The sequence below is a fragment of the Chroicocephalus ridibundus genome, chromosome 4, assembly GCF_963924245.1.
Source record: "Chroicocephalus ridibundus chromosome 4, bChrRid1.1, whole genome shotgun sequence".
NCBI lineage: Eukaryota > Metazoa > Chordata > Aves > Charadriiformes > Laridae > Chroicocephalus > Chroicocephalus ridibundus.
The window spans coordinates 19,000,795-19,025,773 of NC_086287.1; the positions used below are offsets into that span (position 1 = coordinate 19,000,795).

The 24,979-nt window shown below is 42.4% G+C and overlaps 1 protein-coding gene across 12 annotated transcripts in view; it reads right to left on the reverse strand.

Annotated features, from left to right (window-relative positions):
* BRSK2 (BR serine/threonine kinase 2) overlaps positions 1–24,979 on the reverse strand; it is a 324,645-nt gene that overhangs the window by 15,997 nt on the left and 283,669 nt on the right. For 7 of the 12 annotated variants that reach the window (XM_063331693.1, XM_063331692.1, XM_063331686.1 and 4 more), the window contains 6 exons: positions 19,341–19,401; positions 14,884–15,496; positions 13,716–13,764; positions 8,072–8,195; positions 5,954–6,134; positions 5,172–5,261 (listed from right to left, as the gene is read on the reverse strand). In XM_063331693.1, coding sequence (XP_063187763.1) covers positions 5,172–5,261; positions 5,954–6,134; positions 8,072–8,195; positions 13,716–13,764; positions 14,884–15,496; positions 19,341–19,401 — 1,118 coding nt within the window. The remainder of the gene's footprint in view (positions 1–5,171; positions 5,262–5,953; positions 6,135–8,071; positions 8,196–13,715; positions 13,765–14,883; positions 15,497–19,340; positions 19,402–24,979) is intronic. The other 5 variants (XM_063331698.1, XM_063331697.1, XM_063331696.1 and 2 more) reach the window with 1 other exon arrangement.

Consider the following 24,979-nt stretch of genomic DNA (forward strand, 5'->3'; position numbering starts at 1 on the left):
AACACTTCCATTAAGGGAGATGATATCAAGGGAGCTACCAGTTCCTCTGGTCCAAGGCAGTTATCATTTAGATCAGAATTCCCCAGTCTTTGGGTGCTTATTTGAAATGCACTGTTCTCCTATCAAAACTCTGGAGAGCTTGGACTTTTTTTTCTACATGCTTCATTTCAGGACTACTCAGTTAATTTTAATGAGGTCTGTTCAGTAATAATGCTAAAAATAATACTAAAAATACTAAAACAGTGCTCTGCCAACCCAACCAGGCGTACATGGCACCTTTTGTACTTGGGAAGCATGACAGCAAGATGAAGTGATTGCCCCCGACACTAGAAGAGTGGTAAGACATAAAGGATCGCACAAAAATGCAGGAAACAAGATAAACCTGGGACCTGGATGAGCCCCGGATAAAACTAACTTGCAGTCCAATTCCCAACTGGCATTTGCATAGCCATTTTGAGTCTGCAGCTGGAAGTTTACCTTGCAAGGCACTTGATTTGCTCCTTACTCCCTTTTCTGTCTTGATGATAGAACCCTTCACACATTTGGAAACGCTAAGTTTCTACTAATTTTTTGTTGCAAATTAGCCAACCTACAGCTGTTGCGAGCCATAAAGATGAACACCCAGAATTCACAGATCAATACTCTAGCACAGTTTTTTGAGTCACATGAACATGTTTTGCTTTCTGAGATAGACGCCAGCACAATAAGAGAGCTCGGGTGCATACACAGAAGATACACACAATGAGCAAGAATTTGCATTGCCCTATTTTGAAGCTGGGTATGGTCTCTAAAGACTTGTTTATGCTGTTGAAAGGCATTTCCAGCAGTAACACTGAGATGCTCTGAACTTCTGAGATGCCAATGGTTAAAATCTGACATGAAGCCAACAAATATAATAAACAAACAGAAAACCTATTACAAAGAAGTTATAAAGGCTAGTTCAGTATTGCTGATTTCCCAGAACATGGGAAAATGGGAAGGAATGAGTATATGTAGCACCCCACACTTAAAAATAAAGCCCAAAGAGGTAAGAAAATATTAGGGAAATAAAAATTGATACCCTGTGAATGATCACAGATGGCTTTTGCATGTCCCTATCCACCAGCTGTTTCTATTACTCTTTTGTGCAAAGGCATTGGAGGAAAACACAATATGATTTAATGGAAAGAATACTGGGCTGAAACAAAGGCACAAATCTGAGATATTTTCTTTCATGCAGAGAGATCCTTTTATTTTACCAAAGGGCAGTCCTGCCCAGGGATTACCTAAGTAGAGATTCTGAGTACAAGGCTCCTGGATGGAGCCATACATGGATGAGAGACAAGGCCAGCTGCTCTCACAGACAGTGATACTCACTCTTGATCCAAAAGGTACTGTCAAAACTGGATGGCCAAAACCATCCAGTGCTCTGTCTCCACCAGCAGCTACACATAGATATGCAGGAGTGTAACAGCAGGCCAAGCATACAGAACACTTCCTCCTAACACTACCTCACTCTCTCATCACTTCCAGGTCAGAGGTTTCCTGAGCCTGCTGTGATTTCTCTGTTTAGCAATCCTCATGAAGGTTTCCCTTCCAGGGAGTTGTCCAGCCTCCCTGTGAGGAAGGAGTTCTCAGGGGAAGATGAGCATCTGGAAGCTCCTCATATTCAGAACCTGCTTCAGCGAGGAGTTCCATAGTCTTATATTACATGAAGACACACCTTCCGATATTTTTTTTGGTATGTGGCTTCCACTAGTTTCATATGATGGCCTGTAGTTCTGAAAAAATGAATGATCAATCCCTAGATACTTGTTCTGTCAGCTGTGAGTCTGTAGACCTGGTGTTGTCTCAGCAATTATACCATAGAGGATTTATTGTCCTGAAACATTAATGTAGAAGGCGGATATGTTGCACTAAATTTGGCCGACTGGATAGTGGATTTTAGAAGTATTATGTTAGCTTTTGGGATAGATTTCACTTGTTTACACACTTATTCAGGTAAGGGAGGGAAGCTATTTTCCTGCTTCAGAGTATGTCAAAAGAAATAAGCACAGCCAGTCTTAAGAAGGAAAAATGGAAGTGAACGGAGGGATATCCAGGGGGAAGGGAAATTATAAGGTGCTCAAGTGTGACACAGAAACACATCTGCCTAAATCAGGTACATATCAGGCTCATACACACACACACACACACACAGATGCATGGGCAACACGACATCTACAAACACTGTTGTGAGCTGGAGGAAAGGAGAAAGAGGAAAGTGCGTTCTGAAACCCAGGCAAGCCGGCGTAGTGGGCTGGCATGCTGCATAACAGATCAAAGAGGGGCAGGAGAGAGAATGACTATCGGTGCCATATGCTTATTAGTTCTTGCTGTTCAGCTTTATACTCTGTTCATTGAATCTTCCCCTTCTGCAGGTCTCACTTTACATGCCTGCAACTTTCACAGATGGTTTTCGTCATCCCACCTGTAATGGCATCTGAACTAAAAGGGAGACAACTGCACAGAGGATATGTCTGCACACAACGAGCTAGGAAAATCTCCAGTGCTGGGCCAGTATTGCTGGTCAGAGCCAGCAGTATCCTCAGAGCCACGGAGGAGATTCAAAGTGAACTGTAAGCTCATTCTGTTGCAGCAGTGGACTGCCTACAGAGTATCCTCAAACCATGAACCTGAATAGGAGTACAACTACCACAATCCTGTGAGGTTTTCAGGGCTGGGAATATGGGAGAAGAAGAGAAACACAGAAGAATTTCCCTTGTTTCTAGTAAGAAATGCTAAGTAACTCCATGGCAATTTCTAGGAAGCTCTTGCACACATCTTCCCAACCACAGCTACCCAGCTAAGCACGGTGCTGAATGCAAACTCTTACTGTACCTTTATCTCTTTATTTCCCCTTACTCTCTCACTGGCTGGGGATGTGAACCACAGGGCCTCCCTACTTTGATGCACAGGTTGTATCTTCTTGGTAACAATCATTTTTTTCCCTTTTCTCTTTTCCTTGCACTCTGGTCTAACCTAAATTTTTCAGGATGAATTACTTTTCTCTTTTTCAAGAGACTTGCATATTCCTGATCAGGTCAGGTGATACGATACAGGATAGCTTGGCACCCTGTCTCTCGTGAGCTGTCTTGCCTGGATAACTCCCTGGCTGATGGAATTCTCATTTTTAAAGTTTCAAGAGACCGTTCATTTTGGTTTTGCTCCATGCAGAGTTAGCCATTCCACTCTGGCTTTAAAGATCAAGCTGGGTTTTCCCTGCTAGAACTACATACGCTCGTGTAGCTTTAGGCAGCAAAAAGAGATTCTATGTCTGTAATACGATTTCTCCATTCCAGAACCAGAGCAAAACTGTAAGTCAGATACATTTCTCACAGCACAGTTTGCCCTGAACATCTCCCTGAGCCTTAGTCAGATGAATGGGTTTTATTCCTGCTCTAATATGACTTTCTTAGGGAGATATCTCACTTCACATGCAAGTGTGCAACAGAGTCCAAATCTTTCTAGAGACTCAGTACCCTCAGTAGCTAGCACATATTAGGGTGAAGAAGTTAAGAGAGATCACCACGTTATTTACTTTTTTAACAGTTTTTTCCTCACCAGAAAGTAAGGGTACACTTATTTCCCTAAGAAACAAAGAATGCTTGAACATTGTTCACACAGCAGGGGTAATATGAACTAGACTCAAAGGATGCTTTTCTATCTAACTCCCCTCACTCCCACTTGGCCCCAGCATTTCCCCAGAGGAAGGGCTGGCAGAAAATTCTGGCTGCTTCCTTGAGTTTCATTTAATTTCAAAAGTCCAGAGAGCAAAAACCTGAATCAACCCCAGTTACTAGTATCCTCACCTTTCCTGTTTCCTAACAGAATAACCCATGTGCTGGGAGCCCTTGCAATCCAGTGTGCAGAAGGTCAGGCAGTGCTGGAGGGCAAAAGCAAAGTGGAAAATAATATTTCCTGAACTGCGCATACTTCTCTGTCATGTAGTGAGCATACACTCTTCTAGATGGAGGTATTTTATCTTCAGCTGTTAAAGCCACACTGTTAGACCATAAGGATGTAACCCATATGTGCAATGAGCCAAGGATATCTGGGATTTAACTGCAGGATGAAATGCCGAATTCATTCCTCCACTTTTGTCTTGGCTGGTTCATACAAAGGTCAAGCATAGAATTTGGCTCTTATGTATAATATTTAGTTACTACCTTTTCATCGTCATACAATGGGAAAATTCTTCCTACTCCTCCTCTCTTTGTCTTCTTCCTGCAGTCTCTGTTTTCTGCCTTGCTCTTATTTCTTCCCTGTATCTGTATATTCTTTCTGGTTCTCCCTGTTTTTCCTTCCGTGAAGCACTCCCAATAGCTAAGCTTCCTTAAGTTTTCAATTTTCACCTTCTTTCTTTCTTCTGTCCTTTTAAAGGATAGAAGAGTTAAGACTCATAATTTTTTTCGGTGTGTGTCACCACTAGTGTTCAGAGTGAACATTTGCTACATAATGGTGGGATGAGGACAGTTTCTGTATTATCAGTTCAGGCTGCCTGCAGACTCAGATTGATGTCATTGCACAGGGTCACATGCATAAGGCTTTCTTTACCACCATGAGGATTTGAAATTTATTTTAAAAATAGATAAAATATAGCTTCTGCGGAACCTCAGTATATGATTTGTGCTTGGCCCAATAGGATTATGAGGCCAAGAATTTGGCTGCACTACTGGAAACTATTAGCCACCTTCTGACCATCTGAAAATGCTGCTGTTAATTAATGGCTAAGTTAAAAGTAGCTCTCAACTTTGTTCTGGGACCCTCTGAAGTTGGATGTTTCTAAAGCATGCCTAAAGGGTTTGAAAATCAGGTATCTTCTAGAGCATGTCCCTATTCTGGGAGATTTTGGAGACAGAGAAAATCTGGAAAATCTACTGATGATGCAGCTTTTGATGGAGAAGTGGGCAAATGGCTCTTTGGGAGGGAGGAGGGCAGAAGCTGTTCAACTGGGGAATGCGCTGGGAGCACTGGGGTGGGAATGAGAGAGGGAGGAGCAGGGTGGGTGTGGGGAGTTACTGCTCTGTCTGAACGGAGCTCATTTCTTGCTGTAATCAGAGGGACGGCCTCCCTCAGCCTCCTGGTACCGAGAGGCACTTCACCTTCCTGTCCCTGCTGAAGCAAGGTGCTCAACAGTAGAAACTACTTACCTGATAACTGCTGCACTGAAGGCTGGTCATGTGTGCTTAACAACTGTGCCTGAATGGTTTCTACTACCCTCTTAAAACGACGGCTTGGACCTGTGAGGAGAGAAAAGGCACAAACGGCTGTGAGAGGAGCAGGAGCTGAATCCTCATACAGCCCAGGCTGGAGGGAAAGGATCACAAGCATCTTCCCTTCAGCCTTGTCCCCAGGAGTGTAGTAACAGCGCATCTGTCCTTCAGCCAAAGGCATGGCTTTGGGGAACTGTTATGCAGTCACCATGTTAACAGGGACAGTGGTGTTCTGGACTTAACAGGAGGAAGGATGCCTTCTGGGCTCATTTCGTAAAGACAGAAAAAGTGTGGGGGGGGTTTGTGTGTTTGTTTTAACCCTGTGAGGGGCATGTGGCCACCCAGAAGAAAAGGGTGATTGCATGTTTCTGTCAGAAGGAAGAAACCAGTGGCCTCACAGTGCCTAGCTGAGACACAGACCTTTGAGTGAAACAAGGAGACAGTAGAGGGAGGTACTTCAAATCCGATGCAAAGAGCAGCCACTTTAGCACTCATCACGGTGGCGGTAACTTCACCTCTTTGGGAAGCTCTTTCCCTCCCAGCATTTCCATCACTTCTAACACCATTTTTGTTCCCAATGACTTCCTTGCCCCCGTCTGAATTTCCCCCTAAGGTCAAGGCAGTTATATTCTTTCCCCTGGTAGAGCTCTCTTTGCAGACCTCTATATCAGCAAGGACAAAGCCAGCTTGCACCCATTTTACAGCTTTGCCATGGTTACCTGATAAGAGTGTGAAAGTGACAGAATAGATCCCGTTCTCCTTCTGTGCCTCTCCCCCTTCTGTGTATGTTATGTCCACCTGGAACTTCACTGGCTTCTGGAAGACAGCAGGACCTCCTGTGGACTTATATTCTGCACGGAAACTTGTCTGTGAGATGACACTGTGACTGAGGCTTGGAATCTGAAACAGGTTGGTAGAAGGAGATAGTAGAACCAGAGCACAAAGGGAACCAAATTTGATTTAGAACAATACACATTTCCAGAGTGGGTAAGATTTGCCAGGTTTGCTTCTGGACTTGATTTTGTAATGCACAGAGTGTTCTTGTGAAATCAGTAAGCATGTAAGTGGCTTGGCACCGCAGAAGAACGCACTGCTCCTTACAGGACTGACCTAAATTTAAAGGTTGATTATTGGTGGAATTCCCAGCATGCTTATAAATTTACAGATGTTGCACAACTTCATACACTCAGTCTTTCTTTTCCTACTCATCTAGCAGTTTTGAGAAATGTATTTTGCTGAGTGCAAACTGATATTAAGGGAGGCCACAGGAAAGACAGTGGGATATAAGACTGGATACAAAAAACCACCTGATTAACCTGGTCTGACCTCATAGCTGATCCTGTTTTAAGCAGGAGACCTCCTCATGTTTTTTCCAACCTCAATTGTTTGGTGATTCTATGATACCAAATAGACATCAGGACACAGAGCAGACACTTAGACAAGTGCCTAGGATATCCACAGGGAAAGCATGCCTGCAAATAATTTATCCAAACCACAACTCCTATCAATATGCAGAAGAACTTTGAGAAGCTTTCTGGTATCACCCAATATCTGTATCTCCAGACCCGTGGTAGAATTTCATAACTGCCTAATTTTCAAGCAGTTACCATTCACAGTTCCTGCCAAAATTTAACATACTCAAATTCTATTTATTGCTTCGTAAAGGACCAGATTAAAAAAAAAAAACCCAAACAAATTACTTGGAAATCTGGCCTCTAATTTAGGAGGAAAAATGTAGACGAGTTCTTTGAGAAGGTGACTTAGGGACTTAGCAGGCTGTGACAATGCATTTAAGTTTGAAGTTGGCTGTAAGAGACAATTCATAGGATTTGCACACAAATCACTCTATCACACCTCAACCCACCCATGCACAGGATCACCAACATACACAGTAGTGCGCAACACACCACAATATAAACCCACAAGTGCAGCTATGCATGAAACATATACTAACATGGCTGCTTCAAACAAATCTGAGACGGACACCAGTGTCTGACACGTGCTACTATACTGCACACACTCCTTGTATGCCAGTACAGTTAAAAGGCTGGTTTTTTTGAAGAAATTTGTTGCAGTATCATAGAAACTGAAAAGGAATACAGTATTTTGTGGAAAACAATATCAATTCAATAAACGATATAAGAAATTAAGTCTCCTTCTCTTAATTCTATTGAAAAAAAGTCTAATTATGTTGTCGACTACTTGAATTGAAAAATCTCTCAAATTAACTTTTCTGTGCTGACTTTTTCTTCATTGGTACTTCTAGATACTGAGGATAAAGGCTTCCTATAGGAAAAAAAGACAATTTCCCTCTTCTTCCCTGCTTTCCTAGACTGTAAATAAACCGCATCTGCAACAACTGATACTCTGGTCACCAGAGGAAATTACCCTTCTTTCTGCCATACTGCACTGAAGAGGAGATTTAAAGTAACAAATGCAGATGTGAGACAGGATTTTTGTCTGACTAAAGTGATGGAGGGCACACCCAGCAGAGGGAGACCACCCAATCTGATGCCCAGATGGTGACTGTAAGGTTACTTTGACAAAGCAGCAAAACCCCATCTGGATACCACACCAGCAGTGGGCTCCAACTGCAGTGATATTCCAAGCATTGGCAACCTGGAGACCCTGCCAAGAAGGCTGAAATCTTTTCTCACTTTAGAGAGTATTATCTTCAGTCAGAAATTCAGACAGAGTCCAGTGGAGGCCTGAATCAACTGGACTTGTAAATTAAATTCAGAGGATGAATTTGAAGGAGCAGAGACCCTTCCCAGTAACATATGGTCCTGGAACTGACCAGTGAGCAATGTCTCCAAGAGGCAGCTGGAGTGACTTACCGAGAGAAAAGCGTGGACAATATCAGCCTTAATGGAGCTTAGAGGTTTGTCTTTAATGACCACAAAAATCTGTTCTTCTTTCTCCAGGTTGATGAAGTTACCGAACCAGGATTTTTTGGCAAGCCTGATGTGATGAAAAGAGAGATGGTTTATAATATTGAGCACTATTTCTTACATAACCCAGGTAGAAAAAATATTAAAAAACACACAAGGAAGTTTTGATAACACTCCAGATATGATACCATTACTAAAAGTAAGTGGAAAACAGTGTCAGAGAACACCCAGAACAACATTTCACATGGAGAAAACTGTTAAAATGATGGACCACACAGTGTTAGTCTGGCAGCATGTGTGACCAATAATGAAAAGTCAGGAGCAATGGTAGCTCTTTTGACTGAGCTAATATACCAATTAATACTGTATATATAAGTGCATAAAAGCCAGGGGACATATTTCTGGTTTGTCTCCAGGGATCTCTCAATTTCTTGTGACAATATGAGGACGCTGGTGACACAGGGATTTAAGTTCCTTCCCACCCAATTTCAACCCCTTTGGTGTTTTAGGACCTGGAAAGTTCCTTTTCTGAAGGTGTCCTGCTGGGTTGACAGGACAATCACAGGATCTTGCTTTGGAAAGCAAGCTGGAGGTTTCGCTGGACCTCCAGTTTGTCAGTGAGTGACACCCACTCCTATGCAGAGGGCCAGGACAAAGACTGTCCCATTCATTAGTCCCATTCAGGGTGTCTACATAATGAGTGAACTCTGGCCATCCTAAAAAGGAATGAATTTTCAGTACTAAGAGAGAAGACATCAACACTGTGCAAAACACAGTCCAGGCTTTCCACTGACAGCAGTCCAACTTCACAATTCTTTTCAGCATCAGATGGTGGTTTCATCATAAAATGAAATTGCTCTGTTTTTTTCACACTGATCATATCAGCAAATGTTTGATTTTGCTTATTGTTTCAGCATCTCAACTTTTCTTCACAAAGTTAAACAGGCTAAAGGAAAAACGCAGAGACATGAATGTTATTGGGGGACACTACCCAGAACTTGAAGCTAGCACCTCTGACAAGTGTGGCTTTCAGGGGAGAGAAGATGCTGTCAGCCATCAGATACAGCCAAAGAATTGCTGGACCAACCCAAACCCAGAGAAAATTTCACTGAAATCAGCCATATTCTAGCAGGGAAGAATTTATCATGAAAATGTCAGAAATTAAAAGACCTGCCACCAAGACACTGCAGGTTTTTTCCTCCACAAGATACTTCAGAATGCCATGACAAGTCCAGTTTGCGGTATGGCAAGCAATAGGCTTTCACTTGTTTTGGTGGACATTCACCACTCAATGGAAGAAGACAACCTCTCCGGAGAAGGAGAGCCATCTGCAAAAAGGATTACTGTACATCAGCTTTCCCGCAAAGCAATAAACAGCTGGAGAGAGTTATTAATAGATTTGCTTTCCACGGCAGACTCAGACTAAGGCAGAATGAGGAACGGCAGAGACTGGGAGACAGAGGAGCAAACTAGGAAACTAATTTGGAGTCTAGACCTTCGGGATGAAGAACAAAGCTTAACCTCAGCAGTATCCAGCAATGTACACTCATTCCCCATTCCAGAGTGCTCCATGAACCACACAACTGTTGTCTCACTGCCCATTTAATGCACACAGTAGAAAGACCACAACTGGAAGACAGCTCAGCTGTGCAAATAATCATTTGCTTCTCCTTACTGCAGGCAACCAAAAATAAGAGTAGAGAAAGATTCACTTGCAATTTGGTAAACCAGTGCCCACCCCCCCCACCCCCCCCAATTAAAGTGGGATGGAAAACTGTCACTCCCTAAAATATTCATAGGCAGCTGTAACTAAGCCAGTGAGCCAAAGATTAGCATAGGGAGCAGTAAAGAGAAAGGGCCTCTCATTTAAATGGGTCGTTAAGGAACCAGGGTTAGAGTGTGAAAGGAAATTACATACTAATTAGCTCATGTGTCTCACACACACCATAACAACTCCGCAAGCCCCTGGAGAGCTGGGGCAATAGCTCCCTGCATGTAAAGAGTCTATGCTCATTAGTAAATTAGCACCTGGTTATCCATCTAAAACGGCTGGTTGTTTTAGGCTTGTGTGTATCATAATCTGAACCGGGGTTGGCTGTATGGACTCCAGGGGCCCAGAGTATGTCACACATGGAAGCTGGGCCTGCAAAAAGCACACATATTTAATTGAAGGGATGCCATGGTAAAATATGGCTTTTCATTTTTGTATTTTCATTAATGGTTTTGTTGGCCCTTCCTTTATAGGTCTCTTAACAAGCACAGGTTAAAAGGGTCCCAGAACATAGGGAGGTTTTCTCCTGTTCAGCTTGGAAACTTGGTCCAGAGTCTCCAGAGCCCAGCTGGGCTCTTTTCTTCAGCAAGGTTATCTCTCGTAATACTGACTCTGGAAGATTCACTGATAGCCTGGGCTATGCTCCAGCTTGTAACTCACTGGAATTCACTGAATAATTTTTCTGGTGTCGCATAAGATGGAATAGATGCCAGTGGCCTCTCCTGTTTCTGGAACGAACAGAATCAAGACATAGCACACATGCATTGGCTTTTCTCCCCGAAACTGGCAGAACTAGCTGTGCTCATACACCCAGGGAACAGGCCCACCAAAGAAGAGGGGGCAGCTTTGGAGTAAAATGACACAGTAAAGGTTTCCCTCCTCTTAGAGAGCGTCAAGTGCTACTAACTTGAGTTAAACTGGTTATGAATCAAGGATCCTCAGCACCTTGAATGGGATGCTCTAGCATCTCACAAGATCAGGCTTTAATCAGTAAAAAATGTACTTAAAATTAACAATCTTCTCTTGTCGTGGCAAACCTCCTAAGGGGGAGGGTGACAGGAGATATGCGTGGGAGGCTGGGTATGTAGATTACTCTAGGGAATCTAATGAGGTGCCCAGTTGATGAAAAAGCAAATAGATTAGCATGAAAATGGAGGCTGGTGCTTTATTACTTCACACTGAATTTCTCAGTGCTATTAATGTTGTTCTTTTTCGTACTTTTGGAGTGTTTGACTGCATCTCCTTCTGGAGATGCCTCACTGTCTTCCCTGTCTGTCCCTGCGCATGTGGATCTGTAACCTCCAGAGGTTTACCTGCTTGGCATAAATAACAGTATTTCTACTCAAGCAAATGGAGCTTTGCAGGTTTAATGCAGCTGGAGCTATGTCTCTTTAAATGTCATCCCTAACACATTTCCTAGGACTTTTTCATATGAGAAGGAATAGCATTACCCAGACATGTCAAAGTGTATTACCTAATCATCAGGTTTGTTAAATGAATAGCAGTCATTAAAGAATGCTGTACCAGAGCAAGGACGTGTATTTTTATCGTGCAACCCATGAGGTCAATGAAGCTCTTGATAAGGATATCTTATTTGTTACAGAAAGGAAGAAAATACCACAAAAAATAAGACATGTGGAAGTGGGCACTGAGCAACAAGACACCTATCGTTAACATATAATCCAGTTCATTATTTTTTATGACTTTTATTATGTTTACTGCAGGGTGCAGCCCAATTGAACTCATTAATTTGGCAATTATACAGAAAAAGAAAAAAGGGCCTTAGGCTTTGACTTGCATCCAAACTGCCTCAAATGACAAGCGCTACTTCTCTATACCAGCTTTTAAAGAGTGAGTGGGAAGCAGAAAAGGCAATAAATTAGCAGAAAAACTTCCACTAACATACATGCATGAAGAGAAGAGAAGAGATTTAATTCTGAAGGTTTTCTGCTATAACAGCATTAAAAACATTTGATATATATTTCTTTGATAAGGACGTGTTATTTTATGAAATTCTCCCATGCCTCTCTATTAGTAAATGCTCTAAAGTGTTGAAAATACAATTTATTCCAATTTTCTTCCTGGATTTCTTTTACTAAACTTTAGTATTCCCTACTTCTCCCTCTCCTGAAGACTTTATCCCTCTCCATTCTGCAGTGTTAGATACAGAGTGCCTATCTGATACCAGATAAATGCCAGGTACGGGGAAAGTTGTTAAGGTAATACCATTGTCAGCAATTACAAAACTTTGGGCCCAGAATTTCCATCTACGACTCATGAATATTTCACACAAATATCTTGACAAAAGACCAAATTGCCTTAGTTGGCAGGGTAAGCCTATGGGCATTGGGTGCACAAACACAAGCTGTGAAAATAAAAAGGAATAATTTGGCATCTGTTGCATATATTAGGAAGTGTTTGGAGTAGCACTCTCTGGCAGGGACTTCCAAACCTGCCATGCAGTGACGCACATTTGTGCAGTGAAACAGTTGAAATGTACACTGACTTTTAGGAATCAGTCTGGTGAATATGAAACAGCTTCTGCGTGTCCCAGAGCTGTTATCCAAAATCAACACTGCATTTACTATCCCAGCTGAAGTTTCCTTTGAATTATCTTAGCAGAGGCTTCTCGTGTTATCCTGAGGATGCAAACTCTCCTGTACTAAGAGGAAGACTTTTTAGTGCATACTTAGTGCCAGCATAAGCCATTGATTATTCTCTCCACTCCCCAAGAGGGATCTGCTTGACATTCAAATGAAAGAAGAGAGGACATGTTACAAACCTAGTAAATTTAGCAAGCCGTGAGAAAAGAGACAAGTAGGCTCATGTGAAACCTCATGAGGTTCAACAGGGCCAAGTGCAAGGTCCTGCACTTGGGTCAGGGCAACCCCCAGTATCAATACAGGCCGGGGGATGAAGGGGTTGAGAGCAGCCCTGCCGAGAAGGACCTGGGGGTACTGGCGGATGAAAAGCTGGACATGAGCCGGCAATGTGCCCTATCAGCCCAGAAAGCCAACCACATCCTGGGCTGCATCAAAAGAAGCGTGGACAGCAGGTTGAGGAAGGTGATTCTGCCCCTCTGCTCTGGTGAGATCCCACCTGGAGTACTGCGTACAGGAAAGCCACAGACCGGTTGGAGCGGGTCCAGAGGAGGGCCACAAAAATGATCAGAGGGCTGGTGCACCTCTCCTATGAGGACAGACTGAGAGAGCTGGGGTTATTCAGCCTGGAGAAGAGAAGGCTCCAGGGAGACCTTATAGCAGCCTTTTGATACTTAAAGGGGGCCTAGAAGAAAGATATTTTAGCAGGGCCTGTTGCGATAGGACAAGGAGCAATGGTTTTAAACTAAAAGAGGGCACATTTACACTAGACATAAGGAAGAAATTTTTTATGCTGAGGGTGGTGAAACACTGGAAGAGGTTGCCCAGAGAGGTGGTAGATGTCCCATCCCTGGAAACATTCAAGGCCAGGTTGGACGGGGCTCTAAGCAACCTCCTCTAGTTGAAGATGTCCCTGCTCATTGCAGGGGGGTTGGACTAAGGTGACCTTTAAAGGTCCTTTGCAACCCAAACTATTCTATGATTCTAAAATGAGGTAGTTACTGGGAGACTTTCATCCCCTGCTGACCCCACTGCCATTACTGAGGTACAGATTTTACCCAGGGTTCTTAGCAGAAGAACCATCTCATAGCCCTGTCCCACTCACAGGATAAGAAGTTATGGTCAGATACTGATCCAGAACAGGAATATGTCACCTTATGACATTCAGGCAAGAAAATTACATTGGTGGAAAAAAGTAGTGTACTGGCAAATTACTTACTCTGGGGATGATTCCGGGGTTAAATTAGACATCTCTTCTGGTGTAGGTACTGCCCATGCACGCATAGCCAAAGAGAGGGAGGGAGAAAAGAAATTGATGATTCAGGAAACCTTTGATTTTCTGCTTGTATACCAATGAAACAATCCTGGCATTACACTTTCTTGCATCTGCCCACTGCCTCTGCAGACTAGAATGTGGAATGTTGGTCATATGTCTCTAGATCACTGTATCTGATCAAGTGCTGCATTTTAAGGCTCACCTTCCCCTTCCTTAAACCATTATGCAATCTTGCACTGGCTTCAATGGTTTCCGGTTTAGACTCAAACACCAGGCCAATTTGATTGCTTTACAACTGCTTCAAAGCCCAGTTGCACGCAGCTCAGTCACTGCTGAAATCCTCCCATCACAGCTCAAAATCTAACTACTGGCTGCAATCTAACATGGCTGCAATCCTCCTTTCGCATGGGGTTACATCCCAGTACCCTGTAAAACCACAGGATGTTGGGATAGCTGCTGATGACGTCTGAGGATAATGTATCTGACTTTGGCTGCCCTCTCCTGGAACGCAAAAAGCCACCTGGACTTTGAAGAAGAAAATTTTGCACATCTCAACACTCTAGAGACTCTGAAAACTGAAATAGGCCAGCAGATAAGAAACCACTGATTGTATGAAGGAGATTTTTACACCAATTACCACAGGAGGTAAAAAAAGCATTAACCAAGATCAAACAAGCTGTGCTTCGAAGGACAGTTACAGTCTATTGCCGCTGGCTATCTTTTTGCAGCAGAAGGCTCAGCTTGTGGCTATGGAGAGGCAACAGACCACAGCCATAGGGGAAAAGGCAGAGCTCTAGGTTCTCTGTCAAAACAACTGGAGAAGCTGAAGGTAAAATTTTCTTGTGTTCTAAGAGCTACAACAGGGATAGTTAGAGCTGTATGGCTAGACTGCGAGAGTGCTTAGGAGATGCTGTTGGAGCAGGTGCAGTGGCATGACAGGGCCTGCTCACACGTGCCTTGAGTTAAGGCTGGCTGACACTATCACTCTCATTTTCAGTACCAATATCCAGCCCTCAGCACATGAAATTTGCAAAGCCACTGAGAGGTATCAACTTGCTGCTGAATGTCTGCCCAGATGAGAACCATCCTGTACGTCTGGGCGAGTACTCACCTTGCAATTTCCGGCGATGGAAGCGAGGAGACCCCAGGAAACTATTCTTGATTGAGTTGAGCCGTGTCCTCCATGGCATTCCTCCAATGCTGGGGCTGGATGGTGGTGTTGGGTTGGGTGTGCCTGCTGGGCTCTCCTTTGGCGTATGGACAGGTGTCCCCTTGGGGGTAGGGAGGGGACTTCCCCTTGGAGAGGGGTGAGGGGTGACCTGTATGATGGGGATAGATTTGGTGCTTGGGTCAGTACTAGAAGGGAGCAATCTAACAGGAGACATAGGGTTGGTCTGCACTTTAGGAACAGCCAGCTGTGGGTTAAAGCCGGCAGCAGGTGAGCGGCCCTGAGCATTCTGCACAGGGGTGTTCTGGGAAGAGGGGGCGCTGGTATTGCTGGTAGGGAGTGGGTTGGATTTAGTAGACTGGAGTGGTTTTTCGGCCAATTTGCTCTTGGATGGCAAAGTCTGCGTCTTTGGGTTGGGCTGAAGTGCTGGCTTTGGTTGGAGTACATGTCCAGGCCTGGAGGCGTTCCTACAAGCATCAGGGTCCAAGGAGACTTGGGGTCGGGGAGAGAAAGGGAGGTCGGAGGTCTGAGGGGGGATGAAGAACTTTCTGATAGGCTACGAGACAGACGCAGAGTGTCCATGCACATCAAAAACAGTGAAATACGCATAGAGCGGGCGAGCAGAGAAAGGAAAGTCAGAATAAAATCCATCCGAGTCACAAAGATGCACCATGTCACAAGGAGACACAAGAGATGGAGGTGAAGGGGTAGTGGGGGGGAAGGGATTTTGCAAAGAAACAAAAACAAACAAACAAACAAAAAACAAAAAAAAGACATGCAGTTAGCTGGGAACACAGCATAATCAACAACAGCAGCAGCGGCAGCAGCAAGAACAACAGTGTCATAACAGGCTTCATCATATTAACCAACCAAGTGTCAGCAAAGGAAAACAACAGAAAGAAAAGTAAAACAAAGGAAAAGTAAAACAAAACAAAACAAAAAAAAAAAACAAAACGAAAGGAAGTAACTAAGAAAAAAGAAGAGAGAAATGCCATCTCTCTGGGATTGTTCTGATTGCCCTGCAGTGAGAGAAGCACGATGCTGTAGGGAGGTGAGGAAGGGGAAGAAGAACCACTCAAGCCACAGACAAATTGAGATGTGCCAAGAATGGGACCACCTCTTTCAGCTCCAAGTGCCCATATGCAAACCCAGCAGAGAGATGAAACTCAAAACAGGTGTGTGATACATACGGAGTGGTAGGCGATACACACAGGTTACTGCACACACCAGTCAGAACCTCTTTCCTTCCTCTTTACCCCTGACTCTGGCTAACGCACACCCCGGCTGCAGCCACCCATTGCAGTAAGAGGGGGAAAAGGGAGAGTGATGCCACGTGGGCATCCACTGTTCTCCCCTGCCCTGGAAGGTTAAACCGCTCAGCATTCACTTGGAGGCTTCAGAGCACACACCACCATGAGAAAAGCATGAACTCAGGTTGGTGTTTGATCTACAGCAAAAACTTCAGAGAGGCCTGGCAAATTTATTTATCTGGGAAGAGATGATACTTCCCATCGGACTTTACGCTTCTCCTGCAACGTCCCTCATCGCATTAAAGGACAGCTTGATAATCGGAATTTCTGTCATGAAGTCACAGCAATATTTGCCATTAAGTCCCAATTCTATGGAGGGGGTGGGTCAAGCCATTGTTTTGTAAGACACAGTTTTAAAAGAAAAAGACAACAAGGTTCATAATCCATCACTGAGTTATCAAAATGGGATTATGATTATTTTTTTCCCCAAACAAGAACATTTACACATGTTAGAGGCATCCTGGGAAGCCATTCATATGTCAACAGCCAACAGCAATACACAGACTTGGGGGGATAGAAGCCTTTTAAAGGGGTATCAGCAAGCTAAAAATCACATTTAAAACGAAACAAATGTCCTTACAAAACGCTGCTGTTAAAACTTCAGATTACAAGTACTGTCAGAATTGTAAAAACAGAAATCATTACTCGAGATCTTTAGCTTTGGTCTGCACTCAGACTCTGATTTCTATAAATTATTACCTATTACAAATTATTTATCACCATTATTATTATTATCCATTCTTAACACCTAAAAGCTGTAATCAAGCGCTCTCCAGACATACCACGGACATGTAACCATGCCTCAAATCTCAGTTCCTGGTAAGCACACTCACTAGTGAGTTTACTTTCTGGGTTTGATGGATTAGCACAAAGTTGCCATGTTTAAAAAATGCAGAAATATATTTAAGTCTTAATTCATAAAATTGTTTGCATCAAAGTTTTGTTTAATTTAAAGAACTTAGTGTTAGGTCACAAAAATTAAAGAAAATCACTATTTCAAAACTATTAGGATTGTAAAGTTAAACTGAAGTCTGCCATGTTGGTAAATTCTGATCACCAATGGGAAAGGAAGGGGAAAAGATGAGGAAAGTGGTTAATTTATGGAAGTCACTATCAGCATCTGACTATTAACCATTTACAAGTGACACCAATGGATAAAAGTTGTTGATTGCAAATGTTTCCTTGCAATTTTTTATCTTATGTGTATGATGGTTTGAGAAACAAATTTGAAAGAAATAAAATCAAATTCAACTCCCACTTAAGCCATTAAAAATATGAAGGGGCCCCCTTAATTACCACATTTTTTATAATGAAGTAAAGAACAAGATTAGGTCTGTATTTCAGCTGGTGCAATGGTGAACACCATTAGCAAGATCTTGTGAGATTTAAGAAGTCTTAGCTGCTGTGGAATTCAATTCCTCATAGAACTGGACCTAAGCAGCGCATATAGTGAAATGTGTATTTGCTTTTTAAAGTATGTTCTCTTTCAATATTCTAAGGTGCTATTAAAAGCACAGGTAAGGACATTTAAAAAAATATTATTTTTATTCCAACATTTCCTTTTAAGCCTCAAATTTGACCTGCCTTAATATTGCTGTGATCTGCCGAAAATGCCGTCTGGTTGCTAAATCCCTTTGAAGACTATTTAATCAACTGCCTATTAAGTAATAATGGTAAGATACAGCAACTATGGAACAGATCTTGTCATCCTTATTCTTTGATGTAGTCCTACTGAGATGTCAGAAATTGATCCCAAGAGATCAATTAACGAGATCAAGATTTAAGTTTGCTGTACTGGATGCTTATTTTGTGCACGAAACTGTTTCCATGCTCTTTTCCAGTACATTTTGCAGTGGCATAAGAGTTCTCAGACCTCTGCTTCGTTCCACTGACATCCAGGAGTCCCAGTGCAGAAACAAGGAAATGGAACTGGTTCCTGGCACGTTAAAGACCCAGAGGAGAACACAAACACTAGTGGTCTAGTGTTTCAACCAATCAAGGAACTGGAAGCTTTACTAGCCTATAAACTCACACCCAATAGTTTGTCTTTATGCATAAGAATTACACAATTTTACTGGGGAATTACAATTTTAAATATTTTGAATATCGATGCTATCTTCATATACCTAAGAGTACACACCATAGGTGTATCCATACCCTAACACATGGAATATATTCATTTCCAATGGGGGATGCCATCTTCTCATGAAGTCATGAAAGGCATGTAGAAATGCTCCGAAGACTCTGGGCCAGACAATTAGGTAACATGGATTGCCACAGCCCTACAGAATTCTCAATGAGGCCTGGACTTCTGTAAGGACTGCAGTCTTGAAGTGACTAAGCTGACCTTGTCAGACACTAGGAATACTTTTATATGCTCTTAACCCTAAAGAAGTTACCAAGGAGAGGGGGGGGCCTCTGTCATTGCACTCAGAAACTGTAATGACTTTGCAACAGATGTACTATCAAGCACGTTTTGTGCTAGCTGAGTATCGGTATTAACAGAGTATTGGTATTTAGTTGACTGTATATTGAATAAGAGCATGTGAATGTACCTTATTTATAGTTACATTCTTTTCTTATCTTAATTACTCAACTTCTTACTTTCCTTTTAAATTTCCTAGCTCTCAAATTTGTATAATTTATTTCCTCTGACTTTCTAATACAAGCTATACCAAGGCAAACAGAATAAAGCTGGTTGTAACCGGCATGGTTTGGTGCTCTACTGTGACCTGACTGAAAGTAGCTGTAAAATGGTTCCTGATATTTGGTCTGAAATCACACCGTACACAGGCTTCAGCTGGATATAGCAGTGTTTAGTCATAGCAACATTATTCGATGTGCTTATGAGACTGAAAAAGGGCAGGGGCACAGCGAGATCCCCGCTAACAGTGCAGGGAACACGTAGGAGAAATTCTCTGCTTGCATTTGTAAATAACATTTCCCTCACCACCCATAAAAATTTACAAGCTGCCAAGGAAAAACAAAACATCCCAGCTAAGAGCCACCGCTCTGCAGCAACAGATGTTGAAAAGCGTCAAGCATGTGTGAGTGAACCGGACCAACAGATCTTGAAGCAGCACCACTTACCCTTGGACTGCTGAGAGGACTGGTGGAGAGCCCAGATGACGCTCCGCTGATTGACCGAGACCTGAATGGACACAATAAGGAAAACAGCCCTCAGAAAACTTGGACAAGTAATAGCCCTGAACACCAGCCACCACAGGCACAGGCATGAAGTGAGGAAGAGGAGGGAGGCTGTCACTGGAAAAGCACATGACTCTTTCCTTTCACTGCTGTCACATTTTTCAGTTGTCCCACCCTCAAAACAAAGAAATGCTGTTGCTCAGGGAGGATACTATAATCCCTTTTAATCAAGAGAGTTGCTACCTTCTTTGTGGTCATCAAACACACAGAAGCTACTACCTCTGACCTGTGCAAGCTGAACTGCTGAATTCAAAAAGGACTGTCAAGACATTCATGTTGGTGCTGAGAATTCTCGTCTGCACCATGCTGGTGGACACAGAATGACACGTTTTCTGTCACGAGCAACATGGAAAAGCACCATTGTGTACAAGGCACAAAGGCAAGGGATTCTTCCAGATATTAAAAAAACCCTAAGTCTCCACGACCCAGGCACGCAATCGTTTCCTATGTGACGACTTCCCACTGAAATCAAAGCTCACATTGGCTTAACCCTTTCCAGCTTCTCGCTGATGCATTTCACATCTCTGTTCTCCAGTAAGATTCCCTGCTGTTAAACAAGCCAGATCTTCTCTCTGGATAACAAGTTCTGTTGTTGATGACTTTACTAACATCAAGATAACAGCCCAGGTGCCCTCAAAAAGAGGCCAGTCAAGGGAGAATAAAGCGTTCTTCTGTTTGCTGACAAGGTCACCTATACTGTAATGCTCTTAGGCTCTCCAGCAAAGGCCACCTATGAAAAATGTCATCTGTAGACAATAAAACGTACAAATATGCTATGCTAAACATGCTGAAAAGACAGACAGGCCAAATGCACAAACATTTCAGCAGCAGCAGTTTCCAGGAGGAGGGCTGCCCAGCAGGAAAAAAAGCAACACTCCACATGACTGTAAATGAGTAAGGCCCAGAGGCAGCACCTTTCTATCCTTCTTACCTAGAAACAAAGTTGTCTTGAAGACTTAAACATCTTATAGGAGAGGACTTGGCTGAGAACCTAGCTGCTCAACAACCACCACGCAACATGTCAATATAGCAAACCTACCAATGTTTCACCTATAGTAAGAGCCATGAAAGCAATTACTTGCCTTCAGGTAACAAACATGAAAAGGTGAAATCCTGTAGATGCCTGGAAAACAGAGTGCATGTGTGTATGTGTATACATATGTGTCTCTGTGTGTGTGTACACAAATAATATATTTAAAATTGATACAGGTCAGATAGTTAATGTCAGGTTATACGTAAGAGAATATAAAACAAATTTAGACCAGACGCTGTCTCAGTTTACTCTCTTCTACTGTTATAGAAGAACAAAACAAAAAAAAAATCACTTTCTAAAATGGTCTTGTGGACATATATTACTAAATAAATTTAAGTTGTAGAATTATTAAAAAATATGTGAACTGCAAAAGAGGAAATATTTCCGAAGAGAGAGTAAGCTCCAACTGAACACAATGGCAGGTCCTGTTCTCTGTATTTGTATCCTCTGCAGAAACTACTCACTGATGGTTTTCTTTGTATCTCATTGCAGTTTGTCCACCACAGTAAATAGGTGAAACCCAGAAGCCCAGTCTCGGCATGCTTTTTTGCCAAATTAAATCTAAATTTGCACCATGAAGATCTGGGGCAGTCATTCTATGCAGAAACTCCCCACTTACGTCCTTCCTCGTACCCTGCTGCAGTCTGCCCATCACAGGACAGCAGTCAAAAACCAGAAGCTCAGTCTTGGCATTCTTTTGCACTAGATTAAACCTAAATTCGTACCATCAAGCTCTGGGGCACTCATAAAAGTTTTTGCAAAGTAATTTTACGGGGAGAACCGTCTGCTCCAATTTTGAAAGGCTAATTTATGTGCCTCTCCTATAACTGAAGTAGCTGAGCGCAACACAGATGTTGTGCATATGGGAAGTCCATTTAGTTAAAATCTTTCTTTTATAAGTCATCAGGAAAAGGTTCTTCCAAACCGTAAATTACGAGAGGAGCCTACAGATTATCTTGGACAAATGTAGTAGGCATTTAGGTGCCCAGAGATTCAATTAAATACCTACTTAGGAGTTAAACTCCCACTAGAAGCTGTTCCCACCAACTCTTAATTGTGGTGGGAAAGTCCTCTCTGACACTCACCTGAATTCCAGGATACTTGATTAAAAGTTCCAATCTGCTATTTCCTCTTTGCAATCAGATGTTTCCAACAGTCCTGAATTCTCCCCTCCCAAACCCCATTGCCTCCTATTTTTTTACAAAAACGATCACACGCATGGAGGGCAAAACACAGCAGGCCCCACCTCCCAACTCCCAGTTCCTTATTGGAAGCAATATTTGAAAAAGACTTGTTGTGTACTGTGTTTTCATCCAGCCTAGGAGCCTGAGGTAGGGGACAGAAGAGAGAGTTAGTGTGAAATCCTCCTGGAAATGCATTCAGTATCCACATGACTGCTATTGAACAAGCTTTATTCCTGCTGCTGATTTACATGCAAAATACATAAGAAGTAAAGTAGCCCTATAGCAAGTTTTAGTTTGTCCACACTGGACATTGTATAGAGGAGCAGTGGAAAGACTTTAAAGAATCCCGGGTTAATTTTTAGTGCCGGGGTGAAAAGACAGCTGTACATTTTCAAAACTTTTCCCTTTTACAAGAGAGTGCTGGTATGGGACATGACACCCAGACTGAGGAGTCTTCCTTGCGTCTTCTTCAATTTAATAAATCTCCCATAATTTACCTTTACAAATGGGACATAGTCCCCAGGCTGGCTATAAAAACTCAGTACAGTGGCAGGTTCTATACTCCAGTACAAAAATGCTAACAAGCAAAAATGACAGATTTGTCCCTCCCATCAAGATCATCTTTGCTGGGAAATGCTAAAATTCAGTTTTTTAAAAAAACCTAACACATGCACTGCTCCTGTATCTCAGACTCAGGTGGACAGAACTGGGACAGAGCCAAAATAAAGTAATGAAAATGTTGCATTATGCTGAAATGCTGTAATGAAAGAACAGAGAGAATTTAAATTTTTATCCCTCTCACCAGAAAATGAAAGTATGAGGCCCTACAGGCAGCACATCAGTGTGGCAGACCCTGGATGATCTCATGTGTGGGAAGAGGAGAAAAATATGGCATCATCTTATCTCTATGGCTATGAACTAAGTTTATTTAGTGGGAAACGTCTATTAGTGAGTAACCTCCTGAGAGTCTCTACAGGCATTAAATGTCATTGGAAGTTTTAAATCTATAATTATTCCAATAACTTAATACTAAATGCAACAATCTAGAAAAGTATGAACATTGTGTGTGACTCATTTTGCTCCGTGTTTTGCATTGCTGTATGCTTCCAACTCAATGGAAGCCATCAAAAAGTTGTTGAAAATACAAGCAGAAAAGTTAATGCAGTTGCTTAGATAAAGAGCACTCCCTCAAACACAACTGCCAGATTTAGAGACACAAGAAGAGATTCTTTAGTCCCTTCCAAAGTGACATAGTTGTTTTGCCAAGACCGGAGGGAGGAATTAAAAAAAACCCCAAACCTAAGGGAGCTAGATCCAAGGTTTCGGAGGTGGAAGATGTAGAGGCCGTTCTAAACATGAGATGGGCACTGAGACCATTGGAGGCTATTCCTCCCATCTCATAGATTGACAATAATCTGGAGACATCTGAGCTATGAAAGAGAGAGGCCAAGGACTGAAATGACACGTGCATGTGTGGGCTACAGTTTGTAGATGTGATGATTTTATACCTTATTCAATCTATCTGATACTTCAAAGTATCAAAGTTAAAAGGTCCCTTGTCTTAAAGTAATTTTTTACTCATTTTAGCCAGCTTCTGTCAAAAGGGAAGCCATGCGAGGCCCAATTCATGTTAGACCAGTAGCCCCTTACTGGTGAAATTGAGGAGCCTGAATCCAGTTTCCAGCTGGTTTCAGAGAACCATAGAATTTCTCGAGAGCCAAGAGATAAAGGGCCACAGCCTCACACTGCTGAGGTGTAGGCAGAGAGAAATACAAGACGGAAAAGCACAGCAGACCTGGTAACCGTACTACACATATAACACACGTACAGAGCACCTCTATGTAGCCCGTCACTCAGATTAATTTTCAAGTGCTCTAAACAGCGCATCTGCTAGTACACACCAGTAGAGTGTAAAGGCTTCACAGCCAGCATTAAACATTTGGGTCAGATTTGGTATTTGTTTCTTCTTTGAATAACCATCTCACAGAAATTTTTCTTACAGTCAAGGGGGAGGTTGGTACCTTGTTGCAGTCCCAGCAGAACTTGCTTTCATAGCACAGTTTTACCAGGATGCTGAATACAGCCTCTTAGCTGGTCAAGCTGGAGCCATGCTTCCAAGAAGGGGAGCCTGCAGCATGCATGCAGCGTGCAGTGATGCATCAGACTTGTGTCCGTGGGTGAAATGTCTTAGAAAATTTTGAATTGGTTTGATTCCATGTGTAGTTTTGAAAGTCATTCCCAAAACTTCCAGCCAACCTCTTATTTGCTTCAATCATAAATTGGGTGGAATTTGATACTCCTCTTTGCTCACTCACTCAAATAAAGGCAAAAAATTCTAAACTGTGTTTCAGGGTGTAAGACCCCTGAAAATGACCTGAATTGATTTGCAATAGGTCAGGCACTGTGTGTTACAACATTTCACCACTATTACTCTTGGGTGTCCCAAAGGATACAAACTGCGCTACCGTGCTCCCTCATCTAGGGAACACAAATACCTTTGATGCTCCTCCATCTTACAGTCCCAACCGTGCAATTAATACTAAGTATAAAACCTCTTACTGGGAATACTTGAGCTTAAGTCAGAAGGTCTACTCATGGTAATAACCGCTTGTAAGCCTTACAAAGAGTACAGAAAAAGGACCACAGGTGTTGGTAATACACCTCTTCTTCCTTTCAGCGCATACAGAGGGTGATGTTAAACAGCACCACCTTCCTTAATTGGACAATTATACTAAAGTTCCATTTATAAATGGTTTAGAAAGAATTAATAAATAGTAAAGCATGCAACAAACATGGGAAGTAAATGTTACTGGTGCTAATTAGCTTTCTCAATACGTATCCTCTCAAAAAGCTTTTGATGTAGTCTGTAGTGATCTATTACAATGTTTTTATTAAATCATTTATTAATAAAATATTCTCCTTCTGTTAAGTATTTATAAATGGAACTTTAATTTGAAGCGTGACTGCATTCCTAGTTGTACCTATACCCTCTTTATTTAAAATAAAGAGCTTTGAAGATATATCTGTCTCTAGGGCCATCTGTTCACCTCTTAAGAAAACATATACTAGAAAGAGAGGGAATACCCAGCATTTTTTTAATAACACGGGTGGGATTCAGCTTCATCTTAAAAAAAAAAAGAAAAAAGGGATAAATTAGGACCAAAACTAACTGGAAGGTACCCAACAGATACAAAAAGTGCTAAACGGAGAAGGGGGTTTCGTTCTCAGAAGGTGCCCTGGTACCTGCACAGTGTCTGAGGATAGTTCTCTGTGCCCACAGACACTGAAACATAGAGACAAATGAG